At 49.1% G+C, this 12774-nt stretch overlaps 2 protein-coding genes across 2 annotated transcripts; one reads left to right on the plus strand and one right to left on the minus strand.

Moving 5' to 3' along the window:
* Positions 1 to 182: 182 nt before the first annotated feature.
* TTLL9 (tubulin tyrosine ligase like 9) lies at positions 183 to 8735 on the plus strand (the record flags this gene model as incomplete). Its single annotated transcript, XM_084217829.1, has 5 exons — positions 183 to 197; positions 1050 to 1235; positions 5524 to 5529; positions 6881 to 6954; positions 8615 to 8735. The coding sequence occupies 5 exons, from the start codon at positions 183 to 185 to the stop codon at positions 8733 to 8735; spliced, it is 402 nt and encodes a 133-aa protein (XP_084073955.1).
* Positions 8736 to 10883: 2148 nt separating this feature from the next.
* PDRG1 (p53 and DNA damage regulated 1) lies at positions 10884 to 12427 on the minus strand. The gene is made up of 5 exons (XM_084217642.1): positions 12262 to 12427; positions 12088 to 12163; positions 11895 to 11969; positions 11534 to 11614; positions 10884 to 11226 (listed from the first exon to the last, which is right to left on the minus strand). The coding sequence occupies exons 1-5, from the start codon at positions 12343 to 12345 to the stop codon at positions 11144 to 11146; spliced, it is 399 nt and encodes a 132-aa protein (XP_084073768.1). The 5' UTR covers positions 12346 to 12427; the 3' UTR covers positions 10884 to 11143.
* Between the last annotated feature and the right edge of the window lie 347 nt (positions 12428 to 12774).

Genomic DNA, 12774 nt, shown 5'->3' on the forward strand with positions numbered 1-12774 from the left:
CGCAGCCGCGCGGTTGCCATGGGGACGGGCGCGGGCTCCGGCGGCCTCAGGGGCGGGCGGGGGCCGGGGGTCGCGGCCCGGCTCGGAGCGGGGGTCGGGAGCGTTCCCGGTGGGCTCCTGGCGGGTTCCCGGCTCTGTGTCCCAACTCCTGCGCATCCCCGGGGCAGCATGTTAAGCCCCATATGCTCTGTGTGCAGGTGAGGGCAAGGATAGTCCCCCGCTCCCCAAGCTTCCCACCGTGTATGGGGAGTATGGCTGGTATCTATGGGCAGGTTTGGATGCTGCAGGCATAATAGAATTAATTAGGTTGGAAAAGACTTCTGAGATCATGGAGTCCAACCTAGGACAGAACACTGCCTTGTCAACCAGACCAGGGCACTGGGTGCTATTCCCAGCCTTTCCTTAAACACCTCCAGGGTGATTCCAGCATCTCCTGGGCAGCCCATTCCAACGTACAAACACTGACAGCCCTGTCCTCTCCTGGGCACTGTCTCCTGCAGCACAGTGGCTGAGCAGGATGATCCCACCGAGGAGCCTTAGCCCTCACCCGGTGTGGATTTGAGCAGCCTGCTCTAGTGGAAGGCGTGCCTGCCCATGGAAAGGGGGTGGAATGGGATGAGCTTTTAAGGTCCCTCCCAACCCCAACCAGTCTGTGACTCTATGGAGGGAGGCTGAGGGTGGTTTGTAACACTGGGTTGACCTGCAGTGGTTCAGGGGTGCTGAGCTGCTGCAGAGTCACTGTGGGCAGCTGCCTGCCCTGGAGAGGGGGATGCTGGCTGCACAGGAAACCTACAGCAGGAAAGGTGGAACATGGACTGTAAGACTAGCTCTGTCCTAGCCCCCAGTGTTATGCAGAGGGACAGAAAATTGAAATTGATTGTCTTCCTCCACAAAGAAAAAGCAGTTATCAGTGGTATCCATATTTATTTATTTTCCCTCTCAGAATATGTGGTGCAGTTGATCCCCAGAAGCTTCTCAAGGGCAATTAAAGCAAGTCATACTGTGGGAGCATTTGTTATGCTGAATCTTGTATTTTTCTTTCTACCAAGCTGAGTCAGAACAGCTGCTTAGCAAAGGATCTGAAGAGCTTTCAGAAGCAGTTAGAAAGGGAAGCAGGAAAGCCTGAGGCAAGAAAACGTGCCTTTATTCTGAAGACCCTCAAAATGCCTTCAGAGTACTATTTGTTTGTGGAAGAATTTTGCAAGAACCTTGGCATCACTTGGGTTATGAAACTGGTAAGTGTGTGCTCTCCCAAGGAAAGTGAGAGGTGAATGGGTGCCTTCGTTCTTCAGAGGGAGAGGAAAATATGCAGGAAACCCGCAGGAAGAATTGGGCAGAGCAAGGTAACATGGAGCAGTGCTCCTGGCCAGGTTTCTGATCAACATGTACCACCAAAACACTGCTTCTTGTGTAAGAGTTTATTTCAGCTGCCAAAAGTCAGCTCAGTTTATTTGTAGAACCAAAGTTAACTCAGTGGTGAAGGTATAAAGTGCAGAGCTCTGTGTGGAGGAACAGACTGCTCCCAGGGGTTCTGACTGTGGGGTTCTGGCTGAGTTCATGCTCTGAAATCTTTCAGTTCAGCTGCAGGTGTGCAAGAAGGTGGAGGTGTGTGCAGGACAGGTGGCTAATTTGGCTCCAAAGGTGGAGCTGTGAAAACATCTGTTTGGATTAAGGGAAATCCCATTGTGTTAGATGTCAAGTCTGATGTAAACTTACTGGGTGGAATTCCATGCTGAGAATGTGAAGAGATTACAGGAGGCTCCATTATCACAGAAGCCCAGAATGGTTTGGTTTGGGTTAGAGGGGATCTTAAAGTTCATCTCATTCTACCCCACTGCCATGGGCAGAGACAACTTCCACTAGACCAGGTTGCTCAAAGCCCAGCCCAATCTGGCCTTGAGCACTTCCAGGAGGGGATATCCATTACCAGTCTGGAGCACAAGCTGGGGTGGACTTAGTCGGCATGAACTTCTCTCTGCCCTGCAGGTAGAGAAGGGCAGCCTTATGCTCTGAGTCATATTTGTCCTCCCAAACCTGGAGCTGTGCTGAACACTGCAGCTTCCACTTCAGCCAGTGATCTGGGGATTAAGGAAAAATTGTGTTTCCCTTAGAAATTCTGACTATATAATGTGACACTGAGAAATGCCTTGCCCGTGCCAGAGGATTCAAGCCATTTAACATCCTAAGTGTTGTGCTGTGGTGCATAATTAAAAACATATCCCTGCGAGTGAGCAGTCCCTCTGTTTTGTGCAGCAGGTCTGGTGAGGAGGCTGGGACAGGAGGATTTGTCTTACCCTTGTGAAAAGTGACTGGGAGGTAATTATGCAAACTAACTCGTGAATTACAACCAGGAGGATAGCAGCTAGTGATTATCTAACTCTACAAATGGGAAGTGTTAATTGGCAACAAAACCCTTACATTAAGCTGATTTTCTGCCCCACAACCTCAATTAACATGGTAAATAACCAGAACACAGTAAATAAGGGTATATGAAAAGCCTGTGATTACTGAAATTATACCAACAACTTAAATAGATTGTGGCTGACCTCAAAACTTGCAGGCAAGTAAAAATAAACTCCATGTTACTCCTTCTGTTGGTCTGTGTTCTGGAGCAGCCCCGTGTTGTGACGTCCTGCGTTGCCCATTCCCACACTCAAGAGGCAGCAGCAGGTCAGGATGTGCCCAGTGCCCCATCCTGGGGCTGGAGGAAGCTGGACCTGGGCAGCAATGTGGCAGCTGTGCTCCTTGGGTGCCTTATCTGGGCCACTCCTCACCCTCTTATATGCAATGGGCAGCATAGGCTGATTTCAGGATTTTTCTGCTCATTTTCCATAGTTCCTCAACATCTTTTTTGTCTTTTCTGTTTAATTAAGTTCTTCTGTAACATACACAAATTTAAAATGGCACTTAAAATTCCCAACAACATATGTTGCGTTACGTGTATTTCTGGAAGCGTGTGACAGAGTTTGTTTATTTGGTGCTGTGGGAGTTCCCCATAGGCTGCCTGCTCTGCCTTTCCTCCAGGAATCCTCCAAACACAAACATGAGGGGGTTTTTGTTGAATCTCCCTGCCCCCATAACCTTAAATAAACATGCTTGCACACGAGCAGCTGATGAATCAGGTTATGCAGGTCTTCTGCAGTGAAGTTCTGGAAAACTGCAGGAAATGCTAACGTTAAAGCCACTAAGTCTGCTCTCCCATCTGTAGGTTGGCAAGTCACAAGGTGGGGGAATGTTCCTGAAAACTGAAATGTATAATGGATTGAAGAAGGTGAGAATGACTGTCTTTTCTTTGGGAATATCCATCAGGCATTTTGTTCTTTTGCTCTTTTTTCATCTTCTCCTTCTGCCAGTGCTTGGTCTGTTTTCCCCTGCTGTCCTCCTGCCATATTCCTTCACCATTCTCCAGGGTAACAATAAAGTTTTTACAATGGATTTTCCCAAATGGATGGATACTTCCTTTGGGATCTGATTTTTTACACTTTGTGTGCATATTTATATATAAACTTCCAATATATAAACTTCCAATTTCAGGTACATCTAACACTAGGCAGCAACTGGGTTTTACTATCACACACATACATATATATATATATATATAGTATATATATATATAGTATATATATATATATATAGTACGCGTGGTTTATAATGTATTTATATTATACATTCTTTGGGTGATCCTGCACAGGGCCAGGACCTGGACTTAGATCCTTGTAGGTCCCTTTCAACTCAGGATTTTCTAAGATTCCAGCAGGGTAAGAAAAGGACTGTGCAGTTCTACTCCTTGGTATTAGATGCATCAGATGAACCTTGTCACTTCCAACTCCTGCAAACACCTACAGGACTCGGCTGGCCCGTCGCTGCTGCTGTCACCCTGTCTCTCTCCAGTCCTTTTTCATTGGAAAACTGGTGTCATCAGATCACTAGAAATGTCAGTTTGACAAATCAGCTCGGAACAAAGCTGAAATGTCACTCCTGGTTTTACTGTTAGTGGTTGAATTTTGGCAGCCTTTCTTCTTCATTGGGTTCACAGAATGTAAGAGCAGGGTGATTCACAGGAGAGAACTATTTGATTTTCAACGTGTCACAGTTGCTGCTGTATTGAGTTTGATAGCTTTCATTTGATTAACACATCTTCCCAAAAGTTATGCCACCTCAATTTGATGGTTTAGGAGACAGAAAAATCCATCAGTTCTCTCTGTGAAAGTTCAGCAGAGTTCACATGCTCACTCTAAATGATCAAGAGCCTTTCTAGAATACCGGGTGCAGATACCCTACCCTTGGGGGAGGGTGTGCCAAGGTTTGGAGACACCAAGGTTTGGTGATGTGAAGGTCTTGTTCCAAGCCCCCTGCTATGGGCAGGGACATCTTCCACTAGAGCAGGTTTCTCCAAACCCCATCCAACCTGGCCTTGAGCACTTCTAGGGATGGGTGTTAGCACTCACCTTTGAGTGGTAACTGAGGTTCTTGCTGATAGATCCCTTGGGGTGAATTAGAGTGAAACAACACTGAATGACCAATGTACATATATGAGACAGGTTTGTTTTAAAACAACTTAAAAGAAAAGGGAGCATACACCTGTTTTGATGATTTTCTATAAAAATATAAAAGTGAAACAAAATGAAAACATAAGAAAGAAAGAAAGAAAGAAAGAAAGAAAGAAAGAAAGAAAGAAAGAAAGAAAGAAAGAAAGAAAGAAAGAACAGTAAAAGATAGGGGAGAGGAAAAATGTCACCACCTATATATCCAGTGATGAGATTTGATCAGTGCAGTTTCAATGTCCATGGTCTGAATGATGGTCACAGTCTTCATTAGGAGCCCACACACAGCAAAGACTTCTATGGGTTATATACATTCAGTTCTAGGGGAAAGGCCTCGATACCTCCCTTGGGGGGGAGTTTACACTGTCACATGAAGCTGTGCCTTATAGGGAGGGAGGAAATTGGCATGACAAAAAACATTGGCCCACCTCTGCAGGATCTGCTTCTTATCTGCCTTTTCCCTTATCTGATGCAATAACACTTTGTGGAAGTGGGTTATCTGGGAAACAGCAGATCGCAGGGCTCGACCAATTTATCTAAGCAAACTTTATTTTTTCACAAGGAGGTGTTCACGGCTTCTCTGGGCAACTTGTGCCAGTGACTCACCTTAAGGTACAGCACTAGCTCAGGGCAGTTCTTTCCTTTTCCATTACTTTGTTGATTACTTCTGATTTTTACTATTTTTGGTCAGATAGCATCATGCAGTGTTGGATTTCAGCTCAGGTGGCTGAAAACTGGGAAAATAGTTAGGGACAGACAGGGAAAATAATTGTCACTGGAGCACAGAGGACTGTCAGAGTGAGACTTGCATATTTGTTTGTTCAGTGTGTTTGTCTTGGATCTTAATCTCTATTTCATCCCAGATGTTCCTCTCATAAACGTGGCAGCACAAAAGCTTGCACCTGACTGCTCCTGGCCAGGGAGGGGGACATGCTGCTTGCAGGCTATTCCCAGCTGCTTACTGTGGGATCTCTGGCAGGTGCAGGTGAGCTGACCTCACCCTGGCAGCTGCCACGTGTGCTGCAGCCACCTCACTGTGCTGCCTCTTCTCCTGACACACAGCCAGGTGATTTCCTTGGTAGCAGCTTTAGGTGTGAGGCTGGGCCAGACTTCTGCTTTAATGACGCTTTGTGCGTCTATAATGTGGATCCTTTTACTTTAAGCTCATTAATGTTCTGGTTAGTGCACTCCTGAGAGGTAGATGTAGCTTAGCCCTTCGCTTCTGAGACCTCAGAGGGACAGCAAGGCTGGCATTGCTGCACACAGCTGTCACTGTAAAGCTGCCTCTCTCAAGAGGTGGCAGCTGAAGGACAGAGAGAGGGAGGATGGAAGGAAAAAAAATAGGTTGTCAGATTCCTCATGAATCTGAGAATGGTGTTTGAGCATAATGGAGGATGGTGTTGAGCATCCCATTTTAAGGGCTGCTCCCTTCTATAAATCTCTCTTGTCAGTAGGGAAAGGAGAGTTTTTGCAGTACCCTGATAGCAGAGAAGATGTCAATTGCTGCTGGTAACTTCTGATGGAGACCTGGGGACTGTTTTCTCTTGTAGGTGCATAGCAGTTAACCCTGGAGAATTTAACTGCTGGGTGTGGCTGGTGGCCCCAACCTTCTGGTCTCTGGCCTTTCACTCAGAATTCTTGCTGGGCTGTGGAGATTATGATTGGAAACAAATCACATGGACCAAATGTGTGGACATCTGTTGGGAATGACTTTGTGTAATTGTTTGGATGTCTCAGGGCTGCAGGTGGGTGATCAAACTTGGTGCTCGACTCCCAGGCGTGGGGCTCATTGGAGGTTCTCATTGTGGATATGGACAAGCACTTTCCTCCAGAGTTCACAAGGGGATTAGCAGTGACAAATGCTACTTTGAAGCTCCTGGGCTGTGATATCACAACCCATCAGGATCTGAAACCCTCAATGTGTTCTTAAGCAGACAAGGGATTATAGTGTCAGGTCACCCCTGGTACAGGAGTGTCTCGTGATGCTTTCACACCTTGCAGGTAGGGGTTTGCAGGCTGAGTGAGCTGGTGTGGTGCAGCAAGTGAGATGTACAGCTGTGTGAACTGGTTACATGAAGGAAGATGCCACCTGGAAGGATATAGCTGCTTTTAATCAGATTATCAGAATTCAGCTGGGTGCAGCACCATATAACAGTCAGATCTCTGGCCCTGTTGTGAAACCCTGCCAACTTGGCTATTTCTGGAAGATGCTCCTCTCCCAGTACCAGCAAATCACAAGTATCAGAGCACTTGCCAGAGATGGAGGGTTATGATCATCTCTCCTGCTTATGTGTCCCACAGCAGTGCCCCATCAGCACTGATAAACTTTCCCCCAGAGTGGTTTGGCTGCCAGCAATGAACAACACCAGGTCCATGGTGCACTGACTGAGATGCAGGCCAGGAACTGGGGGTACTTAACACAAAAGCCCCTTTAAAACAGAATTTTACTCTGTTGGTTTTGTTTGTTTTTTAACACAGGTTTTCTCCCTAGTTAAGTGAAAAATATTTATCATGAAATTCAGCTGAAATTCTCCGAAATTTATCTGCTAGATTCACAACCCAAGTATTGCAACAGCAGGAACCCGAGAACGCAACTGATTTGTCATTACAAGAGTTGAGAGAAGCAGAAACAGCAAATAGCACTACAAAAATGACAAGCAAAAATATGATTATTATTCTTTCAGTCTTAGTCACGTAAAGAGCAAGCAGAGGCATAGGTAAGGCAATTTCCCTTAGTTGTGACTTATGTTGATGGTGCTCTCCTACGAAATGTCTCTAATTTAACTCTTCCTTCTAACAAGATGTGGTCACTGGTATTACTTGTTACAGCACTGTGTCCTGTCAGCTTCAGCCCAGTATTTCACATGGTGCCACTGGGGACAGTTTTATTTCAAATGAACAAATAAATTAAGCTCATTTCTGGTCTAGGAAAGCTCTAATGTGCACAATCTACTATGTTCACAGCCTCAAACAAAATTACTGCTAAGGCAGCCTGTAGGTAAAGGGTCAAAGTAACTTCAGTTAGTCAGGAAAGAAATTAATTGGAATGGAAGTCCTTGATCACATCATCACAGTGCTGCTGGGCTCTCAGAGAGATATCTGAACACTCTGCTGGGAACCTGTTCCCTGCAGACACCCACATCTGTAATTAAAAAGGGTTAATGCTCATTCTGTGAATCTTCCTCAGCACTTACTGCTTCAGCATGATTTTTTTTCTTCACTTTTCTTTCTGGAAGCCAAAGGGATTTTTTTTTTCTTTAGTATCATCAAGAACAGGAATAGAAACTTTGCAACAAGCTCAGAATGTTCTTTGGCTCAGCACATGGGAAAGAGATTTAGGGTTGGATTTCCTATTGCTTCACACTCACTCCTGCCTGCTAGCCGGGTAACGATTTTGTGGGCAGGCATTTTTCTTAATGAGCCATTGGCAAAACTGCCTGTTTCTCCCTAATTTGCTGTTATATCTCCTCAGCTGGGTTCTGGAGGTAAACACTTCACCTTCCCTCACTGCCAGCTGCCATCAAGACTCTGAACTCGAGTTCGTCTTCTGAAAGACTCACTTTGCATTGTGAACAGGGAGAGCAGGAGGGTGAAGATGTTTATCACTTTCTGAGGGGTTTTATTACACTGTTTGGGATAGATGGTCTGGTTTCATGATTTTCTTGGCAACTGATCATAATCCTCTAACTTTCATTGTGATTAAATGACAAATATCCAGAAGCAGAGCAAAGTAAGGAGGCAAGTGCTCCTTCAGAGTGGGAAAACAAGGCAGCATGGCCTGCCAAGGGACTGGAGCCCATGTTGGAGCCAGGACTTGCACAAGAGCTCTCTGTCAGAGGTCCTTGTGCACTGTGCCTCCCACTCGTGCTGCTGCTGGAGCACTCTGTTCCCAGCAGCTGGTCCTGAAGCATTTTGTCATTGACTACACAACCCCAGATATTAATAGCAGAGAGATGTCCCCTGCTTTCAGCTGTTCAGCTGTGTCCCTGTTTGTCTGGGAGCTGATTCCTGCATGCAGCTGGGGTATTGTCATTGCTCAGGTACTTCAGTCCACGAGTTTGATGCCGTAGGCTGACAGGGAAGGAGCAGCGTGGTGGAGGCTTTGACCCGGTCTGGAATGACAGGCCTGTCAGCAGAGAGGGAGATCTGGGTGTTCTGGGAATGAGAACATCATGGCAAGCACACATTTAGGTGCAGAATTCATCCAGTGCTAGCAGGTGTCCCGCTGGGTCCTGAAGCTGTTGGCACAGGAGGGGAATGCACATCTTCACTGGGGAACAAGAATGAGTATGTGAGCTCTTATGGAATTAGGAGATCAAAAGGACCAAATATTTTCCAAAAATGGCTCTCTGCAGTCACTGTGGTGACTCTTTATTGAGCACTTTCCTGAAGCTAGTTGTGTATTTTACTGATGGGAAGCAGGACTTGCATTCTCCACACTTGGAGAAGCTGACACACACTGTTCCTTTTGCCATGCACATGCTGGACGCATGCCAGTGCGTCCAGCATCATCTCTGGCTGTGGATTCTAACTAACAACACATGAGCAGATCTTCACCTGGAAGTGAAAAATCACCTCACCTCTACAGGCAGGAAGGGGAAGGTGCTGTGTAACTTGCCTGTTAATGCTTTCATTGTGGTTGCTGTGTCCTAGGAAGAAACAAATGAAGTATCTTTTCAGGAATCTGGCTGCACAGCAGAGTGTGGTGCTGATCCCAAGCTTGGGGTGGGAGACATCCTCATGGATAAAGTTCACCCCCCCCTTGTGTCAGGCAGCAGCAGCTCCCACTTCTCTCTGGGCACCACTGGCTCAGCACAAGGCACTGGCTCCCTTGCTTCTGAGAGTTTCCCAGTTTGGAAGCTGCAGTGGGCTGGAATGAGGTATTTTAGCTGACACTGGGATGTTTGGCTGCTCAGCTGGCCCTCTGCACTGCAGAGCTTAGTTCTGTTCCGTGCAAGAAAGCAAAGGGGCTAAACACATTCTGCACAGCAAAACAAAGCTTTTAGGGCAGGCAAGCACCTGATCCTCCTCCTGCTACTACTATGGAAACATGTCAGAGCAGAAAACCTGTTGCCATGAGACTGTAAAAATAACCCTGCCATCACATTATGGAGACACGGACTGGCTGCACCACATGGCTTATGTAAGAGCAGCTCCTGCACTGGGATGTGGCACTGTGAGCTGCCTCCTGCTCCCAGGAGACAGGCAGGCTTCTGAAAAAGCTGCAGGCAAGACAGTTCGGGTAGTAAGTCTGTTATTTTTAGTCTGTGTGTCTGAAATATAAGCCTGAAGTGGACAGAGACACATTTAGGGTATGTAACATCAGCAGGAGAATTTTAAAAGTAGGACCAAGCAATGGGAGTTGGGTTTTTTGTTTTTAAAAAATCACACCTTGGTTTTAAGGGGTCAGACACAAGGTATTTTTTGGAACTCTGTGTAATTTGAAGCATGTTTAGAGCTGGCCAGGGCAGGAGAAGGCCTTGCTGAGTTGGAAGGTGGTCAGGGAGCCAGGGAAATGGTGATGCTGTGTTTGATGTTATCATGGCTGGGAAATGGAAAGAGAGCAAGGGACCAGGCCCAGGAGCCAGGCCCAGCTCTGTTGTTCATGCAAGATTTGGTAGAACAGGTGAGCAACCTCAGGGCTGGAGAAAGGACAACAACCATGTTTACAGTTCTGAAACTCCATCTAGAAATATCTCTACAGAAGTTCAAAAAATTAAGGGCTTGGCTGGACCCAGACACATCCCTGTATGCAAGAAAAAAAACCAACAAAACACTGTAGTCATGTACTAATTATCTTTTTTTTTTTTTTTTTTAATCTTATGCTCTTGACCAAGTTAAGCACTTGGAGGAGCACATTCAGAGGGAGAAGTGCAGTAAACAGCAAATTTTAAAACCTTTGTAGAAACTACTACTGGTTACATCAATTGTCCTTTTACTACAAGACAAACTCAGTGACTATTCCTGCTCAGCTCTCGTCAGGCTGTTTTTTTAAACATACCCAAGTTTTATCCCTCCATCCAATCCTGAAAGCCTCATTTCTGTCATCTCCTGCCTTCCAACAGTGGAAAATGTTTTCCCAGCAAAACTAAAAGGATGCTGCCTCCTCCTGCTCCTCCCTACACATCCTGAGAGATTCCTGACGTGCCTCAGATGTACAGCTTTGCTTTGTTTGAATGCCATAGGCATGCACAACTCCTCCTCTGTGTTTCAGGCGTGTGGAGGATTCCCAATCCCTCCTACTCCTGTTCCCAAAGCGACAAAGGAGCAGCTCTGAAGCCAAACCCCAGAAGAGTTCCCATAAACCCCCATCAAGGAACATACACATGGAGTCAGGAATGTCCCACTGCTCTGATTTTAATGATCCCACTTCCACCCCAGCTGGGGGCTTTTGCCCACTGTGCTGAGATCCAGCACAGAGCAGGAAAGGGTTTGTGGTCCAAAGAAACTGCAGAGTTGTAGCTGAGGAGCCAAACAATTCCCACCTCACCTGGGTGGGCTCAGGACACACCAACGTCCTGCAAGTCCCAAGGACTGTGGCTACTGAAACATGAGCCCCCAGTGACAGCCAAACACGCTGTGACAATGGCACGGCCACCTCAGCCCTCCAGGATGCGGTTGATGAGCTTCATTTCCTCAGCAGACATGGGATTCAGGTTAAACCCCTTCAGCTCAGGTTTACCTGAGAAAAAGACATTGAAAACATCAGGATTTTGTCACCAAAAAACTGAAGCAGCTCGTGGTAAACTCGAGAGGGGATGTGGGGAGGGCAGGGACAGCCCTGGAGGCTGAAGTGGGGTCACCCCAGCACAGGGTCAGAGGGGATTTGGAGTGCTGGTGGGTGACAGCTCCACACAGAGACAGACAAGGCTGCTGGGGCAGGGAGGGAACTGCAAAACCAGTGGAAAAGAGGCTGCAGGAACACATGGATCTAAGGAATCTCCTGATCCCCGAGTCTGCTCCCAGGCAGGTTCCAGCGGGAGGTTTACCTTGAGCTTCGTAGAGCCGGTTGACCTTCACCCGCAGCTCCTTCCGGAGGTTGTTTATCTCCTCGTCCAGCTCTTCCTGGTCTGGGATAAGAGGTGGGAGTGAGGAGGACTGCTGTGGGCTCTGGGATGAAGGCTCAACTCCCCATGGGACACAGCACAGGCACAGGGGGTTCCACCCTGCCTCCACCTTCCACATGTGCTTCCCAGGGCACAGCACGGGCAAGAATCAGCCTCTCGAGAGGCTGATGGGCACCTCAAAGCCCATCCCCGGACAGAAGTCCGTTAACTGAGCCAACATCTTGTTAATTATGGTGCTTATTAAAACACCTATAGCTACACGGAGCCCTCGCGGTGACCTCACCCTGCCGCAGCATCTCCCGGGTCTTCGCCTTCGGCAGCTCGATGAACATGCCCCCGAAGCACACCATGGCCTTCTCTGGGGGAGAGGGGGAACAGAAGGGAACGAAGGGGACGGAAAGGAACCGGCTGTCAGCGGAGCCGCTCCCCGACCCGCGGCCACGAGCTCACGGCGGGCGCAGCCAGCCCGGCCTCACCGTCGGGCTCCGGGTCCTTCTGCAGCGCCCGCAGGGCCTCGCGGTTGCGGTTCCGCTTCACGTCCAGGTCCACGATCTGCAACGGGAGCGAGAGAGGCAGGAGCGGCCGGGACTCGGGGCTACCGGCGACGGGACAGAGCGGGGCGGGGGAGGCCCGCCGGAGCTGGGTCGTACCTGCTGCCGTGCCGCCAGCACGTCCTCGGCCAGCTCCTCCACCTCGGCCAGGTAGCGCAGCACGAAAGCCGGGTCCCGAGCCATGGCGGGGCCGGGAGCGGGGCCTCCACCGGGGCCGCTCCGGGTCCGCCGCCGTTCGGCTCCGGGCCGCAGCCGCAGCCGCGCGGGCGGGTTCCGCAGCGGGAGGGGCCGGGCTCAGCGCGCCCTCTCGCGGCCGCCGCCGGGAGCGCCGCCCGGTTTGGGCGCCCCGGGGTGGCGGCGGCTCCGGGGCGGCGGGGACCGAGCGGGGCTGCGAACGGGGCGGGCACCGAGCGGGGCTGCGAACGGGGCGGGCACCGAGCGGGGCTGCGAACGCGGCGGGGACCGGCCGGGGCTGCGAACACGCGTGCCCGGGGGCGCCAGAGCGGCCGTGAGTGGCCGTGGGCCGGGACGGACGTGCCCGCCGCCAGAGTGGGATCTCGTCCGTAGTGCGGACTAACGATCCCGGGGTTGGCTCCGGGCTGCCTCTGCCCC

This window comes from Fringilla coelebs (genome assembly GCF_963513975.1).
Source record: "Fringilla coelebs genome assembly, chromosome: 18".
NCBI lineage: Eukaryota > Metazoa > Chordata > Aves > Passeriformes > Fringillidae > Fringilla > Fringilla coelebs.